The sequence below is a fragment of the Manacus vitellinus genome, unplaced genomic scaffold, assembly GCF_001715985.3.
Source record: "Manacus vitellinus isolate BGI_N305 unplaced genomic scaffold, ASM171598v3 scaffold_0_pilon, whole genome shotgun sequence".
NCBI lineage: Eukaryota > Metazoa > Chordata > Aves > Passeriformes > Pipridae > Manacus > Manacus vitellinus.
In genome coordinates this window covers 17271251-17298544 of record NW_021938789.1, presented here as the reverse complement: position 1 = coordinate 17298544, position 27294 = coordinate 17271251, and the positions used below count along the sequence as shown (strand labels likewise).

General features: G+C 38.0%; 1 protein-coding gene across 2 annotated transcripts in view; it reads right to left on the bottom strand.

Annotated features, from left to right (window-relative positions):
• KLF3 (Kruppel like factor 3) overlaps positions 1-23746 on the bottom strand; it is a 30940-nt gene extending 7194 nt beyond the window's left edge. Inside the window, exons 1-4 of one of the 2 annotated variants that reach the window (XM_029961383.1) lie at positions 23670-23746; positions 16862-16958; positions 13528-13686; positions 217-712 (exon numbers count right to left, since the gene is read on the bottom strand). In XM_029961383.1, coding sequence (XP_029817243.1) covers positions 217-712; positions 13528-13686; positions 16862-16918 — 712 coding nt within the window. In that variant the 5' untranslated portion in view covers positions 16919-16958; positions 23670-23746. Of the gene's footprint in view, positions 1-216; positions 713-8030; positions 8148-13527; positions 13687-16861; positions 16959-23669 lie in introns of those variants that run through there. The other variant, XM_029961386.1, reaches the window with a different exon arrangement.
• Positions 23747-27294: the final 3548 nt, after the last annotated feature.

Genomic DNA, 27294 nt, shown 5'->3' with positions numbered 1-27294 from the left:
TCAGAGGTCTTTTCAAACTAAGTCATATTGTGATTCTATAACCTTGGTGAGTTTGGTAAAATATTTGCAAAACAAATTCTATGCCTGAATATTTTGGAAGAACAGGAATTATGTTCCATTTCCTAAAATGCAAAGAAGTACAGGAAACAAGTGCTTGGATATTGTGTTATTTTCACAGTATGAGATGGCATAAAAAAGAACTCTGACAACACCAACCTTGCATGCTACTCGGAGTTTCCATCTCATCTGCAAGAACTGTGGACACCATGATGGGCTGCTGGAGATGGGGAGCATACATAAAAGGAACTGGCTGGACCACAACAGGCTGTATAACTGGGAGTATTCCAGGGCTTCTCAGTCCGTGGCGTGAAAGAGCAGCAGCCATTACAGGTGGGATTGTTATTGGCATAGAAATAGGCTGTACTCCTGGGGGTGATGGTGTGAATTTACTGAGAGGTGAGCTGGGTGAGGACAGAGTCAATCCAGGTGAAGTTCTCCTATGCACAGTCTGAAATTTTAGTGGGGACGGAGAACTTCCAGTTGAAGGTGGTGAGCTCCGTTTATTTACCGTAAGGTCTACTGGCTCCATCTGGATTCCATTTGATAGTCCTTCAGGGCTGGAGTAGAATTTATTGTGCAACATACTTGGTGTAGAATAAATGACGCTGTATTTGTTTGGCTTCATTTGGTCCATATAATTGGAGGGGTATGACTGTCAGAAGGAGTGGAAAAGAAATAAAGAAAATCAAATAATAAATCACACAGTTACTGCTGAAAAAGAAAGACAGCTAATAAAACTGAGGCAAAATAAAAAAGTTTAATGAGAGCACTTTATTGTACTTTATTGTACTTTCTAAATAAAAGTGAATTAAATAAAGCCTAAGATTCCACACAAAGGAAGTTACTCAAGTACTGATTCACTGTTTCAGAAGCAATGTAAAACAGATTATGAAAGCAAATCTTCAAGGCTTATTCAACTATTTTCTCCCTTAAAAACTGCTTGTTATACACTAAGCTGCATATTTCTTAACTGATCTGGGAGACACATGCTGCTAATGCCCAGCATAGAAGTATTATACTGAGGGTCAAGAATTCTAGCAAGAGGGGAGTTAAATTTGACTTAAAATTCCAAGTAATAGCTCCCAATCAAATGCTACGGTAATTGCTAAACAATCAATCGCTAAAGCAAGAAATGATGCATTTGAACCCAACAATCAATAAAAAATACACTATATAAGTAATGGGTGAGAAACTGAAGAGTGCAAAAGGAAAATTCTAAATCTTTCTAAACCTTTTTTGAGTATAAAGCAGATAACTAGCCAGTCTGATTTTGGAAAAAAAGTATAGAGATAAACATTTGGAAGAATATTCCTGTTAATGGTAGCTAGCAGTTCTCATTACAATATAAACCCCAAAGCCAATCTTGACCTATGTGATGATCTCCATATTTTAATAATAATTTTATATATTATTATGTTATTTATACTAATTATTTTTATAAATCAAGAAGTATTAACATACACTGCAGAGTACAGTATTATTAAACAACTATCCAGACCAATTTTGCATTTAAAAACTGTTGAAAATTGAGGTTGTTTACTAACAGCTAATTTACTGCAGAAATGGATGAGATGTTCTAACATAGCAGAGAGACATAGAACAAGCAGTGAACACAGAATTTTAGTCCTGTTGTCAATTTTTTAAAATAAAATGCTATCTCTGGATTTTAGCTAAGTAACCCTTCACATCAAGGCTAAGCAGTTTCACACTAATCTTAAAAAACTGATTAATTCTTTGACACCAAAATTACTTTGATGAGTGGGATTAAAAAATGTTCAAAATGGTAGAAAGTTAAACAGATCAGAAGTATAAAACTACTGTATTTTTATATAATTGTTTCCATAACATTTCAATTATTTTTTCCTGTGGTAAAAACCTCTAGTAATACGTCTTCCTGGTTTTCAATGTTAACTAAAAGTGTTTTTGAGAAATGACACAAATGTAGTTTTCTTCTTTTCAGTTACTGTTTGAAATAGTGAGTTTAAAAAATATAAAATTTTCCTGCTGCATTCAAAGCACTGTGACAAAACAACAAAGCTGAGTCACCTCTTCCATAAAATATTCAAACAAAGCAGCATACACAATGGTGATTAATCTTCAAACAGTAAATATTACATTAAAACCTCTGAAACTTTATTCTCTTTATGACTATTCTTACAAATTCGATCTATAAAAACATTTGTCTTTGATGGTAACTGGTTTCTCAGAATTTTATTAAAATGCCATTATTGCAAGCAGTGCTGTCTGTAGACTTGCCAGTACTGCTGAGCCAAGGAACAAAATCATTACCATTCTAACTGATGAAGACCAGCAAATATTGATAGAATTTAATATTTAACAGCATTTACTACCTATTAAATCTGAGAAAAAAATAAAAATTTAAACAGGAACAAAACATTAAGTACTTCTGTTAAAATTGCTGTTATTGGTTTATAGTTTTTGCTGTTATTGGGTTATAGTTCACCTAGCTTCAACAAATGACATTAAACATTCCACTGCTAAGCATCAGTGCATTTACAGCGCTGCAGGTTTGTCAGGGATGACCACAATGCCAGTGCCTACAAACATTTGTTTCATTGCAAGAATGCTAGAAAGGAAAAAGCCTGTGCAATTTAAATCTCAGAGAAGGCTGCTGGTCAGCTGTAACCTTTTTATATGAACAGTTACCCCCTTTCAACTCTTCGACACCAGAGGTGGGTGTGCGTGTTGAAAAAAATACCAAAGTATTAAAATGTTGTGCAGAGAACTCTAAATTAGAAAATTTAAGTAGAATGTATTTAGATAAGCAAGAAATACTTTCCAAGAATTAGAAAGAAAATAATGATGTTTTAAAGAAGTGATTATTTTAGGGACTTGGTATTTTACCCCATATGCCTTGCATTATCTTGCATAGAAGGTTTTCATTGTTGTAATTAAGCTGGCACAGATTTAGTATCAGCTATATTTTCTGGCAGTTTGGAGAAGCTGAATAATTTTCCTACACTTTTCTTCCTTCTGCAGTTTTAATTGCTATTCTATCTGAACTGCAGATAAAGTTGTCACAGCATTGTGGTATGACAAATTGTTTTTGGGGAAAAAAACGTGAAAAAGTCAAGAAGGATGCTAGAACAATGAAAAAGAAAATATCTGCTGTCAATCAGACACTGGAGGAAAACAGTTTTGCTTCCCTACCGATGAAGCCTGGTGGAAAACCTGTTCATTTGGAGTAAGTCACACTCAGATCTACCCTGGCTCTAAAGTTAAACTTCCTGCATCTTTTAGCACAGTAAAGTTTCAGTTTCTAGGTCCTGGTACACAGTGATTGCCATTAGGTTGATATGAACCATTGCTTTCAAATTTGGTGTAGTTTTTCTTTTCTTTGCCAGGGAAGCAGACAGCACCCCTTGGGGATATGGGATGGGAGAGTAAGGAAGACTTCACAGTCTGTCTCTGTAAATAAGGAGCATTATTTACAGCAAACAAATAAAAAAAAGCCCAACTACCTCTGTTTAGTTTTCTAAATGTCACCAAGTGCAGGAAGCAGGAGTGTATTTCACAGTCTGCAAAAGCAGTCTTCTCTCACCTGTCCTAGATTAGGCAAAGTCTTCTAGTGGAATGACAGAAAATGAGACACCATTGCTCTGTGTTCCTAAAATATTTAAGGTGATGCATTTTCCTTGGATTTCTTCTGTGGGAATTAACAGCATATGCAGGAGTTTGATCTGACTTGGGATTGAAAAAAACCCAACAAATTCTCACTTTCCTGTAACTTCCGCTTTCTCAAACATCCTTAGGTAGAACAGTATGTCATGACAGTAGATCATTATAATGATGCAAGATTGTACTTCAATATATATCTCCTTACAGTCCCCATCTGGGGGATGTTTGGTATCATCACTTTCCCTCTTTGGACCTTACAAAGCAATTAATTTACCTTTCTTTGCTGTTTGTCCATATAAAACTCAGAGCACTGAAGCTACAAAGAAACTAGAAAATAAATCAAAGGTACTTCTCATATTTTTGAGTTGTATCCATGTGGCTCATACAATTAAAACAGTAAATCCCAAAGGAAAATCACTATGCTTCTCCTCTTGTCAATCTGTCAAGCATAAAGACTGCCCAAATATTTCACATGCACTCCTATTACCATTCGGAACGACTACTGCTTCCACAAGAGGACATTACCAAGCACTACTCTAATATAATTTGCCAAATTCTGTTATACTGCTTCAGTATAACATCTTATTTTTTGTACAGGTGAGCAGATTTTCAAGCAATTCACCGAGTCTTTTATAAACCACACAACCCTGTTAATTTAACTTTAAAATTTGGCCAGCCTCTTGGAAAAAAACATGTAAGAAATATTAAGTACTTCTGTTAGAATTGCTGTTATTCGTATATAGTACAAAGTTCATCCAGCTTCAATAAATTAAACATTCCATCACTAAACATCAGTGCACTTAGGGTGCTGCAGGTTTGTCAGGGACGATCACAATGAACCACCTATGAACATTTGTTTCATTGCAAGAACGCTAGAAAGGAAAATCTTGCACAATTCAAAGTCTATTAAAGAACAAGCATCCCAAGGTGTAACCTTATCCTAAGACAAGAACGCCAGGTGGGAATTGCAGCAGTAACTGCCTGGATACTCACACAGTTAACGCATTCCATGATGGGGAGCTCTGATGATTGAGATAGACTTTGGTGCACATTGGCTTGCAAAAGGGTAAAAATGCTGCTGGAGATGGGGCCAACTGGTCTCCCAAGGTTGTAGGCAGCTTCCAGACAGATTCCCTCTCCCACAGCAGGGAGGTCTGCATAGTACATCAAGAGCAAAGACTGGAACACTCATTTTTGAGCAGGTGAGTAAAAGTGCCAAGATTCAGTCACATGCAGAGATAAAATCCTAAAGTAGTTCCACGGATGCTTTGTTCCTTTGGAATTGTACATGCTGCAAGGCCAAGGACTACAAACCTGCATATTTCTAGCTGAACCTGCTTATGCACATATTATAACCCTTTAGACCTGACTATATTATATACTCCATTGGCAATATTTAGATACTCTATTAGCAACAAATCCCATCATAATGACTCGCAGTGTCATACTTCTTGTGCTTGACCAAGAGTCTTCTCTGGTCAGGTACTTTCTCTGCTACACATAGAAAAACTGTTTCAATTCAATTCAAATTCAAATAAAGATGGTAACTCACAAAAGGAGCAACTTATTTCACCAAATGGTAACTGGTATTTGTCCAAATGTTTAAAAAGTCCTTGCAGCAAATATTTAGGTAGGACTCAGATGACATTGTCATTGGTTCATTAAGAACTATCATAAGATCTGTTCAATAATTCATTTCAATAAATGGCATGAGCTGTTGGTAGAGTGATGAAATACTGTGAGTGCGAGCTTCAGTCACCTCAGAAGAAGTTAATCCTTTCATCCACACACGCTGAAATACAGTGGTGTCAAAATCATTATTAATTTCCTTCTCCCACTCCAACTAATGGTATGCTTTAAAGACAGACTTTACACTTACAGTGTATGTTCAGATAGAAGAGTGAATAATTCCTAAGGGGCTCAATTTAATTTGGCCTCTAACAATACTACTGGAATGAAGGATGCAATAAAAATAATCCTGATTTTAGATTTCTGGGTTATGTCAGCCTGTAGTGATATGCTTAGCACCTCCACAACCTCACACTGACAGTTTCTTTTCCATTCCACCTCCTCAAAAGGTGGTCAAGAAAACTAATTCAGTCAGTGGGTGCTATCCTTTTCTGTGTTCCCTCCATATCACAATTCCTCCCATGAGAGGTGCCTCCAGAGCAGTTTCTGATGGGACCATGTGGTAGCAGGACTCCAAGGAAGCCACAAGACCAAGAAGAGCTAGGGACCTCGAGGGCTTGGGGCTAAACAGCCTGTGTGTTTAAATAAGCTGAAATGCACATGGTCCTTAGCCTGAGGGAAACCAGAATAGTATCCAATGAGGGGAACCTCACTCAAAAAACATGCTTTCTTCTGGATTTTCTGCTTTTTATATTGTCCTTTTTTTTCTCATTATGTAATAACAAAAAGAAAAACATAAGGATTTGGTAAAATGCTCTGAGTAGTCTCTAAGGGCCGGTCAGAGTGATCACACTGAGTTGTAAGAACACTCCAGAGGTCCAATGCATGGAAGACACCACACCACTACGAGAAGGATGAGAAGCAACATTTGGAACTACAGTCTTGAAATGCACTGGGCTCAGAAATGCTCCCTTGTTCTTCCCCTTGCAGTTTTTCCTTCATCTGCTCGTCTGGGAAAGACTGCTTGCTCCTTTCCTGGTGAGCCTCCTGAGGTACCAAGCCTGTCCATCTTGCAGAAGTACAAGTCTGTTTGGGGCATTTGTGCACCTCATGCATCACCGCAAGCCACTGCAGAACTTTCTTTGGGGGATGAAGGCAGATGTCCACAAAAGATGGCCCAAAAGACAGTAACAGCATGTTTTCCCTAAAACCAGACCATTTTCTGCTTTTGATGGACACCATTAGATATCCTTAGATAATCATCGCTAATAAGGTTACACAATAATTGTGATTAAACTGACAGACAGACTGGCCAATACTAAGGTTCTTTCCTGATCCAAATATTGGAATTCATCATATTCACACTTTCAGTGACAGCTATTTATCTATCATTGCTCTCAAGTAAACAAACCCCACAAAAGTCAAACTGTGATTTTAAAATGTACATAAACTTAATTCCCAAAACATGTTATCAATAGCACTGAAGAAATCAGACTGCTTACAGATGCATTTAAATTTATGAAAATTATTCTATATTTTAAATAAAACAGGAAACAAACTTTCCATCAAAAGATGCCATTCAGAGCATGAGTTTAATGCACTCTAAGTTATGTAAACTGACTTCACCCTTTTAATTGATCAGCCTTTCTAGGGGTGTAGTTTCATGTTACATTTAATCTGATGTTATTGTGGGCTACTGCTGAAAGGGGAGGCCCCTTTCCCTCATCCTCCCCGCTCCCCTTGCTCAAATATTGAGCAGCTGCATGGAATGAGTCAGATCAGCTTCCCAATCTGACCAAAAAATGAGTATTTTTGGTGGGTTAGCAATTCTGACCATTCAGTGAGCTGATCCAAATCATTCTAGCGCCACACAATTCTTCAGTCACACAAAGGAGACACAAAGCTGGCAAGGAGGGAGAAAAGCCAAAACCTTCCCTTCAGCAGCAGCCTGTATCTTCACAACTCTCATTTTACAGCTCCCATCTACACGTCCCTGCCGCTCTTACTTATCAGACTCTTCTCTGAGATGACCTTATATATCAAATTCACTGAAAATGAATCCAATTTTAAAGTAGTGTCTCTTCTCCCCCCCCCTTCCCCTGGGTTCCTTCTCCACTGCCCTAGTTCTCAGCTGTTCACATGCTAAAGCAGTGCAACTAGTTTACCCAGTAAAAAGCCATTGTTGTTGTTGTTTGATTTTTTTTTTTTAGGATTAGATTTAGAGCACAGAGTTTGCCCCAGGCACATGTTGTCACAACCAAGAGAGAAACAGAAAAAGGGACAGTGAGAAGCTGTTCATTTAGTTCCAAGGTGTAACACTGAAACCACAGGCTCTTGTCACTTCACTGTGAAGCACAGCAACTTAATTTCAACCCATCTCCATCAGCACCACAAACAAGAGATCATATTTGCAGAGCTCACAAGTTCCTGGATGTTCTCTCCTCTGTTCTGGAGATGGGAGCTATTGAAACTGCTGTTGCTCCCATCCCCAGAGAAAATCTGACAGGCAATGGGTCAGGTCATTTAAGGCAATAAATTAATAAACTACAGAAGGTTTTCTTAGAATGTGAATCTGAGTGCATTAAGAGCAAAACATAGCTTCACAAGCTTTCCCAACTAGTCCAAAGCTTAACGAAATCTTAGTATGACTTAAGATGAAAAAAACAGTCATCACAAAGGTCAATATATTTTAAAAGTCTTACCACTGAAACAGGCTCCATGGCTTCTTGCTTGATAGGGACTGGGTCAAACATTAGCATCTTTTTTATTCACCTGTTCTGATGCTTCTGATGTCCTGGCCTGCAAGGCAAAGACAAAGTGTTAGAAAGCCACCCTAATCAACTTTCTGAATTGTAGAGAACTTACTATTTTGTCAGATTAAAGTGAATACTTATCAATCTCTAACATAGATTCTTAAATATTTGACTAAGCTTAAATATTTTATTTATTGTAAGTTCATTCTTTCCAAACTGCTACTGAAACAAAGAGACATTTGCTCAATTTAACAAAAGTTAATTTGAATTTTATTGTGCATGTCAGCATACCAAGACCACAGAACTGTCACTTTCATTAGCTGCCAGTGTTTAAACACATCACAGTTTAGACTAAGCATTTCTCACCAGCATTACAACTTCAGAAGAATTTTCTTCATACAAGTGAACTGATTCTGGAGAGGATATCTCTCCTTTAAGAGTTCTAACAGAAATGTTCAATAGTTCACATACAATGACACTGATAATCAATGCAAAATAAAAACTAAAATCCAGGACTAACTTGGACTACATTCAACATGCTGCAATGACAACATAAAAAAATGCATCAGTTATTTCCATGGCATAATGGATTTAGTGACAATTCAACAACTATTTGTGCTAACTGTGCAAAAGAAAAGCACTTCAAAAAATCTGCTTGCATTCTGTGCAGTTTCAGCTGCCTTTTCTTATCCAATCTCAAAATGCCTGAAATTAAAGTACTTAGTGTGATGCATTTCATCACTATCATTCTACACATTTGTCATGGTCATCTTGGAAAGATGCTGTGAAGGAAAGGAGGAGATACTTCTTTGAGGCAAAGCCATAAGGGTACAGAGTAGAAACTAAGGAAAGCAAAGGAAAGTTGTTCACAATAACATTTAGACGTTGGCAAGCTTTTTATAAATCACTTGACGTTATACATTATGACAGATGTTAAAGGAGCAAGTTCTGACCACACCCCATACAGTTCACAGTCCTGCCTGGAAGTGGTATGACCTCTATTAAGATGTGAGGACAAAAATAAATGACACCAATTCCCTTTTGGCCAGTAGATGGCACTGGAAAGAAGCAAATACAGACAGACTCCACCATCCAGGCAATTCACCCCGTGGAACAGGCTGAAGGCTCACCAACAGATTTGTAGCTGTGGCTGGAAAATTCTCTCAGAAATGTAAATGAACATTTTAAGATGGAGCTGCTCAAATTAAAAAAATTCTAACAAGCCTACACTAATGAACAATCTTGAATTAATGTGTGTTTATAGATCAAAATTTGTTAAAAGCTTCCAGAGAAAGATGGCTTGAGTTGTTACAAGTCTATCATTAATTATTCAGGCATACAAATAACATTTAAAAACTTTTGAAAATATATTACAACAGTGTGCATTTTGAATAATGGAAACAAGTAGCAAAAGTAAATTAAAGTATTTTCATAATTCTTCTTACAAAAGTTGAAGGCCTGACAAAGGCAAATTGCAAAACCAAAGTGGAACAAATAACACAGCTTAATGTAATTTCCAGTTTAAACTTACTACGTAGTTTTAGTTTAGGAGTGGTTGTGTAACTTTCAGCATTATTTGCTAAAAGTTGTGATAATTCTGTAAATACCTTAAATACATTTGTGAGAAAGTTATTAATTATACTATACTTCTTTGAATGGTTATCTTTTAGATAACCATTATCTAGTTATCTTTTTCAGGGTTTTAACATTTCACATAGCTAGAGCTGATGTTTCAGAAGACTGTCTTCCCAGAAATACATCCACATATCTATACATCACTCGTTCTCACACATATATATGCAACGTGAAAACAGAAAGAAATTATACTCCTAGTTATATTAGACACTAAAAATGTTTATAGTAAAATGTAGCCACTCAGACTGCCCATATAAGAATTTGGAACTAATTCCTTCAGTTTTCAGAAAACTTCCAATTTTTAGTTTGCATGTGCATAGATAATGTGACAGACTAATTTGTACTTAAGTGAAGGAAGAAAGGAGGAAACAAAGGAGAGAAAGAAGAGAAAGAGAGAAAGCAAGAAGAAAAAAAGGAAGAAAGGAGGGAAGGCGGGAAGGAAGGCAGGAAGGAAGGGAAAAGAAAGAGGAGTTTCTTCTAAGTAAATGCAGTGATGCTCATACTTTCTGTCATTTTTGTAATTTTAAAACTGGATTTCTTTAGTTTAAGAGCTACTCCTTTTCAAGAAAGTGTGTGAAAAGACACTTGATATACATTTGACATGTCATGCTACACATTTGAGTGTTTCCCGAGATAGCTCTAAATTACTGTGTAGGAATTAGACTGGCACAGACAACAGAAAGTGTACTGCTCTGAATAAAAGTGAAAAATAATTCTCAATCTTTCTCAAGTGCAGTCATATAAGAGCAGTAGAGGAAAACCTTACTTTTATTAACACATCACAGTAGAGAAATTGAGCATTTTTATCATATGTTATTCTTAAGCAGCAGGTTTTATTTTGCCTATTTGATAATGAGTGGAAACCAATTTTCAAGAAAGGAAAATTAATTAGCATGTAATGCTTGGTCCTGTCTATCCAGATCTTATTTGGTGGACTGCAACAGAATCATTGCAAACCAGCTTTGGATCTGGCATTTAAAATTTAGCTCAAAAGGATACTTTCCTAAGGCTATAAATAAACCCACAAAACAATGGTCTTTGTATTTAAAAATAATGCTCCAAATTGATAGCTTGGACCACATGTATGTACGCTCACACACAAGTAAAGCATACTAGTTTTACTAAAAAGTAGGTAATTTTTCCCAGTGTATTTGTAAAAGCATGCCTAACTCAAAAAATCCCAATCTCTCTCTCCTAAACGTGTGAGAAGGGGGTAATAGGGAAGGTAAACAATCTTATCTGTTTCTATTACAGAGGAATGAAAAACCAGTTGGGTTCTACTTTACACCATGATTTCAGAATGTATTTGTTTGAAAGCCTGCAAATTGTTTAGTATATACAACTAATTTCTGGAAAAACAAAATACCATCTCTCACTCCTGAGGTGCTCTGGAAAATCAGTGAGGCAACAACAATATGTTCATATTAAGTCTATTAAAAAATAAGGTCCTTGTCTTTCACTTTATTATGTAAACTATTTTGCATTAAAGGGTTTACTCATGTGGGGTAAAAGAATTTAAAATGCATGTAATCTGAAACTAAATAATTAACTGCAATCCGGTAGGCAAACATTCCACCCTCTCTTTTTTTTTGCTCTCTCTTTTTTTCAGCTAACAAGCCACCCAGTTTTACTTTCTTGCCTCCTCCCATTCACTCCACCCTGTGGATCTCTGCCAAGTCAGTCCAACTTGTCCAAACAGGACATGGCTTTTGATAAGATTTTGCTCACACCCTGTACTTCAGAAAGACGAATGAAGCAACTGGTTTTTGTATGCAAATAAGGACAGGTGCAAGGTAAAGTCGAGGCAAAGTCCCTTAGTACTCTCCTATCTGAAGTCCAGTGAAGACAGCAAGCCAGAAACAACATAAACTCTGCCCTTATGATCCAACATACAATATACAGCAAGGTCTCTNGTAGAATGTATTTAGATAAGCAAGAAATACTTTCCAAGAATTAGAAAGAAAATAATGATGTTTTAAAGAAGTGATTATTTTAGGGACTTGGTATTTTACCCCATATGCCTTGCATTATCTTGCATAGAAGGTTTTCATTGTTGTAATTAAGCTGGCACAGATTTAGTATCAGCTATATTTTCTGGCAGTTTGGAGAAGCTGAATAATTTTCCTACACTTTTCTTCCTTCTGCAGTTTTAATTGCTATTCTATCTGAACTGCAGATAAAGTTGTCACAGAAAAATGTGGTATGACAAATTATGTTTTTGGGGAAAAAAGCGTGAAAAAGTTGAGAAGGATGCTAGAACAATGAAAAAGAAAATATCTGCTGTCAATCAGACACTGGAGGAAAACAGTTTTGCTTCCCTACCGATGAAGCCTGGTGGAAAACCTGTTCATTTGGAGTAAGTCACACTCAGATCTACCCTGGCTCTAAAGTTAAACTTCCTGCATCTTTTAGCACAGTAAAGTTTCAGTTTCTAGGTCCTGGTACACAGTGATTGCCATTAGGTTGATATGAACCATTGCTTTCAAATTTGGTGTAGTTTTTCTTTTCTTTGCCAGGGAAGCAGACAGCACCCCTTGGGGATATGGGATGGGAGAGTAAGGAAGACTTCACAGTCTGTCTCTGTAAATAAGGAGCATTATTTACAGCAAACAAATAAAAAAAAAGCCCAACTACCTATGTTTAGTTTTCTAAATGTCACCAAGTGCAGGAAGCAGGAGTGTATTTCACAGTCTGCAAAAGCAGTCTTCTCTCACCTGTCCTAGATTAGGCAAAGTCTTCTAGTGGAATGACAGAAAATGAGACACCATTGCTCTGTGTTCCTAAAATATTTAAGGTGATGCATTTTCCTTGGATTTCTTCTGTGGGAATTAACAGCATATGCAGGAGTTTGATCTGACTTGGGATTGAAAAAAACCCAACAAATTCTCACTTTCCTGTAAATTCCGCTTTCTCAAACATCCTTAGGTAGAACAGTATGTCACGACAGTAGATCATTATAATGATGCAAGATTGTACTTCAATATATATCTCCTTACAGTCCCCATCTGGGGGATGTTTGGTATCATCACTTTCCCTCTTTGGACCTTACAAAGCAATTCATCTACCTTTCTGTGCTGTTTGTCCATATAAAACTCAGAGCACTGAAGCTACAAAGAAACTAGAAAATAAATCAAAGGTACTTTTCATATTTTTGAGTTGTATCCATGTGGCTCATACAATTAAAACAGTAAATCCCAAAGGAAAATCACTATGCTTCTCCTCTTGTCAATCTGTCAAGCATAAAGACTGCCCAAATATTTCACATGCACTCCTATTACCATTCGGAACAACTACGGCTTCCAGAAGAGGACATTACCAAGTACTACTCTAATATAATTTGCCAAATTCTGTTATACTGCCACAGTATAACATCTTAATTTTTGTACAGGTGAGCAGATTTTCAAGCAATTCACCAAGTCTTTTATAAACTACACAACCCTGTTAATTTCACTTTAAAATTTGGCCAGCCTCTTGGAAAAAAACATGTAAGAAATATTAAGTACTTCTGTTAGAATTGCTGTTATTCGTATATAGTACAAAGTTCACCCAGCTTCAATAAATTAAACATTCCATCACTAAACATCAGCGCATTTAGAGTGCTGCAGGTTTGTCAGGGACGATCACAATGTCAGCACCTATGAACATTTGTTTCATTGCAAGAACGCTAGAAAGGAAAAAGCTTGCGCAATTTAAATCTTAAATGCTTTTAGTCACAAAGTCTATTAAAGAACAAGCATCCCAAGGTGTAACCTTATCCTAAGACAAGAACGCCAGGTGGGAACTGCAGCAGTAACTGCCTGGATACTCACACAGTTAATGCATTCCATGATGGGGAGCTCTGATGATTGAGATAGACTTTGGTGCACATTGGCTTGCAAAAGGGTAAAAATGCTGCTGGAGATGGGGCCAACTGGTCTCCCAAGGTTGTAGGCAGCTTCCAGACAGATTCCCCCTCCCACAGCAGGGAGGTCTGCATAGTACATCAAGAGCAAAGACTGGAACACTCATTTTTGAGCAGGTGAGTAAAAGTGCCAAGATTCAGTCACATGCAGAGATAAAATCCTAAAGTAGTTCCACGGATGCTTTGTTCCTTTGGAATTGTACATGCTGCAAGGCCAAGGACTACAAACCTGCATGTTTCTAGCTGAACCTGCTTATGCACGTATTATAACCCTTTAGACCTGATTATATCATATACTCCATTGGCAATATTTAGATACTCTATTAGCAACAAATCCCATCATAATGACTCGCAGTGTCATACTTCTTGTGCTTGACCAAGAGTCTTCTCTGGTCAGGTACTTTCTCTGCTACACATAGAAAAACTGTTTCAATTCAATTCAAATTCAAATAAAGATGGTAACTCACAAAAGGAGCAACTTATTTCACCAAATGGTAACTGGTATTTGTCCAAATGTTTAAAAAGTCCTTGCAGCAAATATTTAGGTAGGACTCAGATGACACTGTCATTGGTTCATTAAGAACTATCATAAGATCTGTTCAATAATTCATTTCAATAAATGGCATGAGCTGTTGGTAGAGTGATGAAATACTGTGAGTGCGAGCTTCAGTCACCTCAGAAGAAGTTAATCCTTTCATCCACACACGCTGAAATACAGTGGTGTCAAAATCATTATTAATTTCCTTCTCCCACTCCAACTAATGGTATGTTTTAAAGACAGACTTTACACTTACAGTATATGTTCAGATAGAAGAGTGAATAATTCCTAAGGGGCTCCATTTAATTTGGCCTCTAACGATACTACTAGAATGAAGGATGCAATAAAAATAATCCTGATTTTAGATTTCTGGGTTATGTCAGCCTGTAGTGATATGCTTAGCACCTCCACAACCTCACACTGACAGTTTCTTTTCCATTCCACCTCCTCAAAAGGTGGTCAAGAAAACTAATTCAGTCAGTGGGTGCTATCCTTTTCTGTGTTCCCTCCATATCACAATTCCTCCCATGAGAGGTGGCTCCAGAGCAGTTTCTGATGGGACCATGTGGCAGCAGGACTCCAAGGAAGCCACAAGACCAAGAAGAGCTAGGGACCTCGAGGGCTTGGGGTTAAACAGCCTGTGTGTTTAAATAAGCTGAAATGCACATGGTCCTTAGCCTGAGGGAAACCAGAATAGTATCCAATGAGGGGAACCTCACTCAAAAAACATGCTTTCTTCTGGACTTTCTGCTTTTTATATTGTCCTTTTTTTTCTCATTATGTAATAACAAAAAGAAAAACATAAGGATTTGGTAAAATGCTCTGAGTAGTCTCTAAGGGCCGGTCAGAGTGATCACACTGAGTTGTAAGAACACTCCAGAGGTCCAATGCATGGAAGACACCACACCACTACGAGAAGGATGAGAAGCAACATTTGGAACTACAGTCTTGAAATGCACTGGGCTCAGAAATGCTCCCTTGTTCTTCCCCTTGCAGTTTTTCCTTCATCTGCTCGTCTGGGAAAGACTGCTTGCTCCTTTCCTGGTGAGCCTCCTGAGGTACCAAGCCTGTCCATCTTGCAGAAGTACAAGTCTGTTTGGGGCATTTGTGCACCTCATGCATCACCGCAAGCCCCTGCAGAACTTTCTTTGGGGGATGAAGGCAGATGTCCACAAAAGATGGCCCAAAAGACAGTAACAGCATTTTTTTCCTAAAACCAGACCATTTTCTGCTTTTGATGGACACCATTAGATATCCTTAGATAATCATCGCTAATAAGGTTACACAATAATTGTGATTAAACTGACAGACAGACTGGCCAATACTAAGGTTCTTTCCTGATCCAAATAATGGAATTCATCATATTCACACTTTCAGTGACAGCTATTTATCTATCATTGCTCTCAAGTAAACAAACCCCACAAAAGTCAAACTGTGATTTTAAAATGCACATAAACTTAATTCCCAAAACATGTTATCAGTAGCACTGAAGAAATCAGACTGCTTACAGATGCATTTAAATTTATGAAAATTATTCTGTATTTTAAATAAAACAGGAAACAAACTTTCCACCAAAAGATGCCATTCAGAGCATGAGTTTAATGCACTCTAAGTTATGTAAACTGACTTCACCCTTTTAATTGATCAGCCTTTCTAGGGGTGTAGTTTCATGTTACACTTAATCTGATGTTATTGTGGGCTACTGCTAAAAGGGGAGGCCCCGTTCCCTCATCCTCCCCGCTCCCCTTGCTCAAATATTGAGCAGCTGCACAGAATGAGTCAGATCAGCTTCCCAATCTGACCAAAAAATGAGTATTTTTGGTGGGTTAGCAATTCTGACCATTCAGTGAGCTGATCCAAATCATTCTAGTGCCACACAATTCTTCAGTCACACAAAGGAGACACGAAGCTGGCAAGGAGGGAGAAAAGCCAAAACCTTCCCTTCAGCAGCAGCCTGTATCTTCACAGCTCTTATTTTACAGCTCCCATCTACACGTCCCTGCCGCTCTTACTTATCAGACTCTTCTCTGAGATGACCTTATATATCAAATTCACTGAAAATGAATCCAATTTTAAAGTAGTGCCTCTTCTCCCCCCCTTCCCCTGGGTTCCTTCTCCACTGCCCTAGTTCTCAGCTGTTCACATGCTAAAGCAGTGCAACTAGTTTACCCAGCAAAAAGCCATTGTTGTTGTTTGGTTTTTTTGTTTTAGGATTAGATTTAGAGCACAGAGTTTGCCCCAGGCATGTGTTGTCACAACCAAGAAAGAAACAGAAAAAGGGACAGTGAGAAGCTGTTCATTTAGTTCCAAGGTGTAACACTGAAACCACAGGCTCTTGTCACTTCACTGTGAAGCACAGCAACTTAATTTCAACCCATCTCCATCAGCACCACAAACAAGAGATCATATTTGCAGAGCTCACAAGTTCCTGGATGTTCTCTCCTCTGTTCTGGAGATGGGAGCTATTGAAACTTTGCTGTTGCTCCCATCCCCAGAGAAAATCTGACAGGCAATGGGTCAGGTCATTTAAGGCAATAAATTAATAAACTACAGAAAGTTTTCTTAGAATGTGAATCTGAATGCATTAAGAGCAAAACATAGCTTCACAAGCTTTCCCAACTAGTCCAAAGCTTAACGAAATCTTAGTATGACTTAAGATGAAAAAAAACAGTCATCACAAAGGTCAATATATTTTAAAAGTCTTACCACTGAAACAGGCTCCATGGCTTCTTGCTTGATAGGGACTGGGTCAAACATTAGCATCTTTTTTATTCACCTGTTCTGATGCTTCTGATGTCCTGGCCTGCAAGGCAAAGACAAAGTGTTAGAAAGCCACCCTAATCAACTTTCTGAATTGTAGAGAACTTACTATTTTGTCAGATTAAAGTGAATACTTATCAATCTCTAACATAGATTCTTAAATATTTGACTAAGCTTAAATATTTTATTTATTGTAAGTTCATTCTTTCCAAACTGCTACTGAAACAAAGAGACATTTGCTCAATTTAACAAAAGTTAATTTGAATTTTATTGTGTATGTCAGCATACCAAGACCACAGAACTGTCACTTTCATTAGCTGCCAGTGTTTAAACACATCACAGTTTAGACTAAGCATTTCTCACCAGCATTACAATTTCAGAAGAATTTTCTTTATACAAGTGAACTGATTCTGGAGAGGATATCTCTCCTTTAAGAGTTCTAACAGAAATGTTCAATAGTTCACATACAATGACACTGATAATCAATGCAAAATAAAAACTAAAATCCAGGACTAACTTGGACTACATTCAACATGCTGCAATGACAACATAAAAAGATGCATCAGTTATTTCCATGGCATAATGGATTTAGTGACAATTCAACAACTATTTGTGCTAACTGTGCAAAAGAAAAGCACTTCAAAAAATCTGCTTGCATTCTGTGCAGTTTCAGCTGCCTTTTCTTATCCAATCTCAAAATGCCTGAAATTAAAGTACTTAGTGTGATGCATTTCATCACTATCATTCTACACATTTGTCATGGTCATCTTGGAAAGATGCTGTGAAGGAAAGGAGGAGATACCTCTTTGAGGCAAAGCCATAAGGGTACAGAGTAGAAACTAAGGAAAGCAAAGGAAAGTTGTTCACAATAACATTTAGACGTTGGCAAGCTTTTTATAAATCACTTGACGTTATACATTATGACAGATGTTAAAGGAGCAAGTTCTGACCACACCCCATACAGTTCACAATCCTGCCTGGAAGCGGTATGACCTCTATTAAGATGCGAGGACAAAAATAAATGACACCAATTCCCTTTTGGCCAGTAGATGGCACTGGAAAGAAGCAAATACAGACAGACTCCACCATCCAGGCAATTCACCCCGTGGAACAGGCTGAAGGCTCACCAACAGATTTGTAGCTGTGGCTGGAAAATTCTCTCAGAAATGTAAATGAACATTTTAAGATGGAGCTGCTCAAATTAAAAAAATTCTAACAAGCCTACACTAATGAACAATCTTGAATTAATGTGTGTTTATAGATCAAAATTTGTTAAAAGCTTCCAGAGAAAGATGGCTTGAGTTGTTACAAGTCTATCATTAATTATTCAGGCATACAAATAACATTTAAAGACTTTTGAAAATATATTACAACGGTGTGCATTTTGAATAATGGAAACAAGTAGCAAAAGTAAATTAAAGTATTTTCATAATTCTTCTTACAAAAGTTGAAGGCCTGACAAAGGCAAATTGCAAAACCAAAGTGGAACAAATAACACAGCTTAATGTAATTTCCAGTTTAAACTTACTACATAGTTTTAGTTTAGGAGTGGTTGTGTAACTTTCAGCATTATTTGCTAAAAGTTGTGATAATTCTGTAAATACCTTAAATACATTTGTGAGAAAGTTATTAATTATACTATACTTCTTTGAATGGTTATCTTTTAGATAACCATTATCTAGTTATCTTTTTCAGGGTTTTAACATTTCACATAGCTAGAGCTGATGTTTCAGAAGACTGTCTTCCCAGAAATACATCCACATATCTATACATCACTCGTTCTCACACATATATATGCAACGTGAAAACAGAAAGAAATTATACTCCTAGTTATATTAGACACTAAAAATGTTTATAGTAAAATGTAGCCACTCAGACTGCCCATATAAGAATTTGGAACTAATTCCTTCAGTTTTCAGAAAACTTCCAATTTTTAGTTTGCATGTGCATAGATAATGTGACAGACTAATTTGTACTTAAGTGAAGGAAGAAAGGAGGAAACAAAGGAGAGAAAGAAGAGAAAGAGAGAAAGCAAGAAGAAAAAAAGGAAGAAAGGAGGGAAGGTGGGAAGGAAGGCAGGAAGGAAGGGAAAAGAAAGAGGAGTTTCTTCTAAGTAAATGCAGTGATGCTCATACTTTCTGTCATTTTTGTAATTTTAAAACTGGATTTCTTTAGTTTAAGAGCTACTCCTTTTCAAGAAAGTGTGTGAAAAGACACTTGATATACATTTGACATGTCATGCTACACATTTGAGTGTTTCCCGAGATAGCTCTAAATTACTGTGTAGGAATTAGACTGGCACAGACAACAGAAAGTGTACTGCTCTGAATAAAAGTGAAAAATAATTCTCAATCTTTCTCAAGTGCAGTCATATAAGAGCAGTAGAGGAAAACCTTACTTTTATTAACACATCACAGTAGAGAAATCGAGCATTTTTATCATATGTTATTCTTAAGCAGCAGGTTTTATTTTGCCTATTTGATAGTGAGTGGAAACCAATTTTCAAGAAAGGAAAATTAATTAGCATGTAATGCTTGGTCCTGTCCATCCAGATCTTATTTGGTGGACTGCAACAGAATCATTGCAAACCAGCTTTGGATCTGGCATTTAAAATTTAGCTCAAAAGGATACTTTCCTAAGGCTATAAATAAACCCACAAAACAATGGTCTTTGTATTTAAAAATAATGCTCCAAATTGATAGCTTGGACCACATGCATGTACGCTCACACACAAGTAAAGCATACTAGTTTTACTAAAAAGTAGGTAATTTTTCCCAGTGTATTTGTAAAAGCATGCCTACTAACTCAAAAAATCCCAGTCTCTCTCTCCTAAACGTGTGAGAAGGGGGTAATAGGGAAGGTAAACAATCTTATCTGTTTCTATTACAGAGGAATGAAAAACCAGTTGGGTTCTACTTTACACCATGATTTCAGAATGTATTTGTTTGAAAGCCTGCAAATTGTTTAGTATATACAACTAATTTCTGGAAAAACAAAATACCATCTCTCACTCCTGAGGTGCTCTGGAAAATCAGTGAGGCAACAACAATATGTTCATATTAAGTCTATTAAAAAATAAGGTCTTTGTTTTTCACTTTATTATGTAAACTATTTTGCATTAAAGGGTTTACTCATGTGGGGTAAAAGAATTTAAAATGCATGTAATCTGAAACTAAATAATTAACTGCAATCCGGTAGGCAAACATTCCACCCTCTCTTTTTTTGCTCTCTCTTTTTTTCAGCTAACAAGCCACCCAGTTTTACTTTCTTGCCTCCTCCCATTCACTCCACCCTGTGGATCTCTGCCAAGTCAGTCCAACTTGTCCAAACAGGACATGGCTTTTGATAAGATTTTGCTCACACCCTGTACTTCAGAAAGACGAATGAAGCAACTGGTTTTTGTATGCAAATAAGGACAGGTGCAAGGTAAAGTCGAGGCAAAGTCCCTTAGTACTCTCCTATCTGAAGTCCAGTGAAGACAGCAAGCCAGAAACAACAGAAACTCTGCCCTTATGATCCAACATACAATATACAGCAAGGTCTCTATTCCGGAAGGAAAGTTCATTATCATTAGAGCTTATCACCTTGTCAGGATTGAAGAATTCTTGACACCAACTTTCTGACAGGTGTATGGTTTATTATTTCAAAGACATAATTAAATGAAAGGTTAAAGATTCTTAACATGCATTCAGACAATAAGGGCTTGTATGGATTATTTACCCTAGATGAAAAGTGCAAAGTGGTTAAAGAATGCACCCAGACTACACATCTACACTGCAGAGCAGCTGGAAAAGAGCGACTGCAGTGCAGCTACTCCCAGCAGCTCTACACATCTACCTTCAAGGTCCACCAACTCTGCAAACCTGTTATGAAAGGAAAGGGTGGGGCAGAGGGCCAGTTTTGACTGTGTGCATCCAACAACAAAGCGTCCTTCTAACATAAGCCTCTGCTTTCACTTAATACCTGGAAGAACAGTCAGTGAGTGACCTGACCCTGTGGCAGACGGGGGGTGGTGACCATAAATTCTGCCTCTCTTCACTCTGCCTGAAAGCACATACGGGGTTTGCTTCCTCAGTCTTTGTGCCTGGGGGAAGCAAAGGAATGCTGCCACATGTACAGCGAGGCTTTGTCTAGAAGCTTTAAGGTATGACTGTTATTGTCAGTATAATTACAGAACAATATAATGGTATCTGCTAAATTAGCACTGCATGAGTGCTCTCTGTAAAGACACTGCAGCTCTTGCAGCATGGTGGTATCTAGCAATCAACTTTAAGTCATGCAGCCAAAGCTCTTCAGTCCAAGCCCTCTGGGACTCAGGCTGTTGCTTTGAAACAACTCTCCTGTGAGCCTCAAGTCAAACTTCTCCTGGTACTAAGGAGAAGCGGTACTATCAGAAGATTCTCCATAGATGAAATCCAAAAGGGTAGGGAGGTTTTCTGAACCCAGGTGAGAAGTCATCTTCAGTGGAGCCTTGAAAGAGAGTTTGACAGAGAGAAACCAGTTTCTGAGACCAACATTCCACAGGGAAGGTATAAAAAGAGTTTTCCAGGGCTAGTAATGTGTTTTCACTTACTGGACCAGTTGCTCATCAAGATCTGAGTCAGCAAAAAAGTGTTTCTAAAGTTCCATTGACTTTAATGGGAAGTAAGCAAGTGCTTAACTGCACTCAACCCCAAAATAGCAGCAGGCAAGGAAACTCTCCAGCTCAGCACAGCAGTCAGAATCAGTCAAAGCAAGCAAGAATGGGGGCAGGAACAAAGGTCCAGACATGGTGCTGGAGGAGGAGACCAGTCCAGCCTGCCCATGAAGAACAGAGCAGAGGGAGAATCATGAAGAACTAGCACCCCAAGAAAATGCTCCATTGATCAGCAGCCTTCTTTGTTTTTCATTCACTGGATTTCCACTAGGAAAGAGTAATAATTGTTGAAAAAGTTAGGATATTATGTAAAAGAAAATGATATGCAGGCAAAAAATTTTCTCCTTTAAGTTTTATTGACAGGTATGAAGAAAAAGAGCATTTCTACAGGATTCTGTTATTTAGTATTTCAAACTATTTTTGCTTTTTAGCAAAGATTTGAGAATCTTTTACCTTCCTCCTTTCAGGCCTGCAAGTAGGCTGAAAAACCTGTGTTTTTGCACAATTTGTGCATCATAACTTCGCTGATGTCACCTTGTTTGACCTAGAACTGCTTTGACATAATTATTTATCACCTGTGTAGCAGACTAATTGGTATTTCCCTTAAGTTTACGATAATACTGTTGCAGGCTCTTTGAAGCCACATGCCTGGAAATAGCTTTCTTGTAGGTAAAAAATTTGGGGCAAAAATGTTCTTGAATTGTTTGTTAAGAAGATGTCTTCCTTACCAAGGAAAAATTGAGCCCATGTTCAACCCTGTTCAACCTTCAGTTCTATATTTACTGAACCTAAGAGAAGGAGGAAAAAAAAAGCTCTTGAGGCACCTCCATTAGACAATATTCTCCCTTATCAGAGCAGACTGCTGTCTGGTTTCCTGTCTCAAGCTACTTCTTAGAAGGAGAAACAGTCTAGTAAGGATAAAAGATCAGACTTTTGAAAACAAGTGAAGTATGTGGAATGGTATGATAATCTTTCCCTTCCAAACCTAACTTCGTTATTTTTGTTGTGCTTTTTTTAAGAGGTTAATTTTTAAGATAATTTAAAAGGCGAAATATTAGGCCTTTTTATTATGAAGAAAGAATGACAGAAAATACTGTTCTCTTATGCAAAGGTTTCTGCTATTTCAGGAAACAAATGAAAAAGAAGATTCTACATTTTTTATAGTAAGGGAAAGAAGGTAGAAATCTAATCCTAGAGAAAGGAAGTGTACATTTATGAATAATAGCCTAAATGATTAATTTGAACAAGGATCTGAATACCGGGCAAATGTTGATGAACTTCTATGTACCTACAGAAATGGAAAAAAAACCCAAACAAAACCAAGGGAAAGAGCTGGATACAGAGTGGGTACAAATGTGACAGTGATCAAAGCAGCTCAGACTCTTTAAAAGTGGAAAGTCTGTCATGCCTTCATGGATTAAGTTAGTTTGCTGGTAACACACACTGACTGTATGATAGGCAGACCACACATTTTGTTGCATTTTTTTTCCATTCTGAGTTAGTTTACTATTAAAAACCTGTTGGAGCTCTGTCTTTCCATTTGGCTGATCTACACTTACACTTCCTTCCCGTGGGAACTACTACCTACAGCTACAAAACCCTTAAAGGAAGCTCTGACATCAAGTAAATGCTTAACAGGGAAGAGTTAAATCTCTCTCCTAAAACTAGCTCTGCCAAACTTCATATTCTGGATTGGAAGCAACTAGCCTCGGAATGAAAACACAAAGCTTGAATGCTGACATCATAAAAGAGCTCTAAAAGGCCTCCTGTTAGCGGTGTTAATTAGTATTTAAAAGTTGGTTTACAAAACTATTATAATTTTAACCTCAGTTCCTTATTTTGTAGAACTTCTGGCTACAAAAAGGTGCGAACCACAAAATTTACTGCATTTATTATACACCAGTTTCCAGTACTAAACACAGTTAAATGTAAGTCTTTTCCTGACATTGGAAAAAAAGATTAAATGTTTGAAATCCTGTGCAAATTAGCAGTACTAGAATGAAGATTTAATTGTGTTCTAATGGATAAACTCATCTATGGTGTTCTAAAATGAACAGAAAAGCAACAAAGTAAAAACAACCGAGAACAACAAATTAAAATAATCAATAAGCAACTTACCAAAACTGTGTGGCCAAATACTTCTTATTATCTGGATTTCTGAACAGACAAAAAACAGTTTGATATAAGTATGTGCACATAATTCATTAAAAATTATTTTTGCATAAAATTAAGTGCTGAAACAAGTTTAAAGTGTGTATTTCAGATACTTCCTAAAAGATATCTGCAATGATCACAAACAGCTAACTTGTAGCATCCAGAAGACCAAGAACAGAACCAAAAGATTACTTTAAAAATTATTGAAATAAAAAAACAAAGGAGTAAAATGAAAAGGTGGAAGTATTTCTGTGTGTACAGAAGCTATGCATATTCCAGGCTATAACTGACAGAGAAGAATTAACACTCCATCTTGCATTTTCATCCAGGGCCTGATTCAAAGCACACTGAAGTTAATGCAAGTCTTTCTCTTGATTTCAAAGACCTTTGGCTTGGGTCCTTTAGCTCTTCTTCTGTCAGACCCAAAGGAACAGAAAGATTTATGTTTTACTTAATTTCCTCTCAATATTTCACTATGCCTGCCTGCAACAGGGTGAGGGGTAAAGATAAATATAAAACAGGAGTAAAAAAATTAATTTTATGCCTTCAAAAATAGAAAATGTGGGACAGCAGTACTTATTAACGCCAAAGAAAAGTTAACTAGCAATGTCTCATTTTCTGTATTACATCTGCAGGACAGCAAATCTTCTAGTTTGTATAAGGAGAAAATACTTTTTGAGATCTGGAAATACAAAGTGCTTATGGTGGACCATTCAGCTTGGGTAAGGGCAGAAGCCAAAACCCTCCTATAAATACAAGCTGACAGATGTGGATTTTCTTCTCATACTCTTTATAGATCAGTGCAACTCTGTGACTTTAATGGAGATATTCCAGATCAGCTGATGAGCAAGCGAGAGCAGAAAACTGGCTCATAACTTTCTGGAGACTTGAGTTCAAGTTTTCAGCGAACGGAGCAAAGCTCTCCAGTTCACTCCCAGAACTACATTGGAGTCGAGGGCGTGCGTTAAAGGTTAACTTGGAAACCTCGTTATGACATAACACAGGCATCTTAAGCAATCCTGAGTGTGTAGAGACATGATAACTCATCGGGTGGGGATTGGAAGTTGAGGGGCAGTGACAAGGGGCCTGGATGAAGCTACCAAACTGCCAGAAAACAGCCTGAAACAGGAAAGAGCACCACATATGCCACTTGGAATGTGTGACGCAAACCCCAGCCTTGAAACAAAGAACAGGAAACAGCTCTGCTGGCTGCGCTGGGGGAGAAAGCACAGAGAAACATTTAGGCAGTCCTCCCTGACCCTATATTCATGAGCAGCTGGAGTCTTTTAAAACAACAACAGTGGGTGGAGGTGTTTGTTCATTGGGTGTGAATAAAAACACTGTCCTTATGCAGGGGACCTGCCCTATTTACAAACAGGCTCCCTTAACGTGAGGAAACAGGAGATTTTTAGACACCACAAGTCATGAGGATTTGCTGAAACCTTCCCTTCGACCAGTTGGTGTATTACTGTATTTACAGAATGCCAGTAGCTAAACACAGCTACAACTTCACAACATCAAAGAGGCAGCACCGAGCCTGACAGTGAGCACCTTCTTCACAGACAGACTAGGGGATGAGGCCATTGCAGGAGGGATTTGTAAAGCTTGGGGCTGCTCCTGGACAGTGGCTCACTCTTGCTCAGCACTGCTCAACACCTGAGGACGAACATCACTCAGTGAACACAAAAATATTTTTCTAAGCCATTGCGTGCTTAGCCTTCCACATCCCTGTCCATATGCACTCAGACTTCATTTCAGAACCTGATTTTCCGTGGATATAATACATTTATTTTAGAAGTATCTGAATATACAGCTGAATAAATAAGCCGACAACATGAGGCAGAAAAGTAGCACATCTTGTCTAGATGTCATACAGTAGAATAACTTCACTTGTTTTCCTTCAAAGCAATGGTTTCAAATACTGTCTTCTCTTACATACTTTGCACTGGTTATTGATATACCATGGGTGGGACACCTAATACTATCCAATGTGAGAACATGGTGCAGCAAATTACGTGGATGACTACCACAGTAACACTAATGTGGGGTTTGAAGGCTGGAATTTAATAAATGCACATGGAGTGACAACTGGCTAGTACAGCATCTACACAGCAATGTGTGGGTGTTGATTTTACGCCAATAGTATCAGTTCCTTTCTTCATACTGAATAACTGGAAATATAAATAATTTGGTGGTTGTATAACCCCCATCTCTATTACCTCTGAGCCTTCGACTAAACTCACATTTACATCGTTATTTATCTGAAGATTTTGCTTTTGGCTAAGTAGGTGGTACCTAGGTCAAATCCTCACAGTACCTAAGGGCTCACTCATAGCTCTGCTACTTGGAGGGAATTCTGCTCGGATTCTCAGGGAAGGGAGAGACCACTTAGTATCCTTTTCTGCCCACCCCCCTTGCCCCTACCCCCAGTCTCCCTCATGGTCTGAGACATGGCAATAACGGGGTGCACAGGGAAAAAAAAAAAAAGAAAAAGAAAGAAATATCGTGAAAAACATTTGTTTGTGACCCTCCTTGTGAAAAAATAAAAAAGGCTACTCGAGTCAGCTTCAGCTTTTTGTATTTTGATACCAGACAATATATTCTTAAAAATACAAGAAGAAAGTTAGTTTGAAATAAGTATCTTCTGGGTCAGGCAGGATTATCAAATCCAGATGTAATTCCGTTCACACAAGAACCAACTCCTCATGTGATTATCAAGTCAGTGTACCTTAGAAGTATTGTATGGAAAAGTCACTAGTGAGCAGCCATGTAATCCTGTTTTCAATATGGGTAATGTACATTTATGCATATTAGTTTAAATAAAGTCAAGTCTTCAGAGCTCTCCTATCAGACATCCAAATTCAGCTTTTCCCAACAGTAAAACCTTCCGAGCTCAGTTCCACAAACAGTGACACTTCCTGAATTTTCAAAGTCAAGGAAGCAAATAAAACACAGCAAACAGTGCAGGTACAGTACAAGGGAAGGGCACAAAATAACTTTAATGTATATTTTTATATAACTCTTGAACGACCACTTGAGCTATTCTGAAACAGGTCTTTCTCCCAACCTCCAGTTAGGTGCTGTGATCTCCCAGGGCGGGCTCGTGTTGCTAAGCCTTATTTTTTTTCCACGGCTCCCCTTGCAGTGCCAGGCACTCACCTGACGTCGGTCCAAAGCAAATAACTCCTATTCCCATTTCGGTTAAAAACAAACAAAAAAACAAACTCCCCCAAAAACCCTAAAACCAAACACAAACAAACAAAAAACAAAAAGGGGAAAAAAGAGAGGAACCCCCCCCCCCCAATCGGCATCCATCAAAGGGAAGGTGATTACAGCGGTTATTTCTAACTCCACACTTCTCTGCCGGGCAGTTCCACGTTATACCTTCGCGGGCACAGCGGCCGAACGCTGCTAGGGTGAGGTGACAATACGAGGGACAGATTTTTGGGCGCTGATTTCACCCTTGACTTCACCGGGAGTTAAACTGGGGACACGGCGCTGCCGACCCGCTCCGCGCTGCGGATGGGGCACGGCCCGGAGGCGAGCTTCTGCCCCGGCATCCCCTCCGCCGCCCGCGGAGCCGACCGAG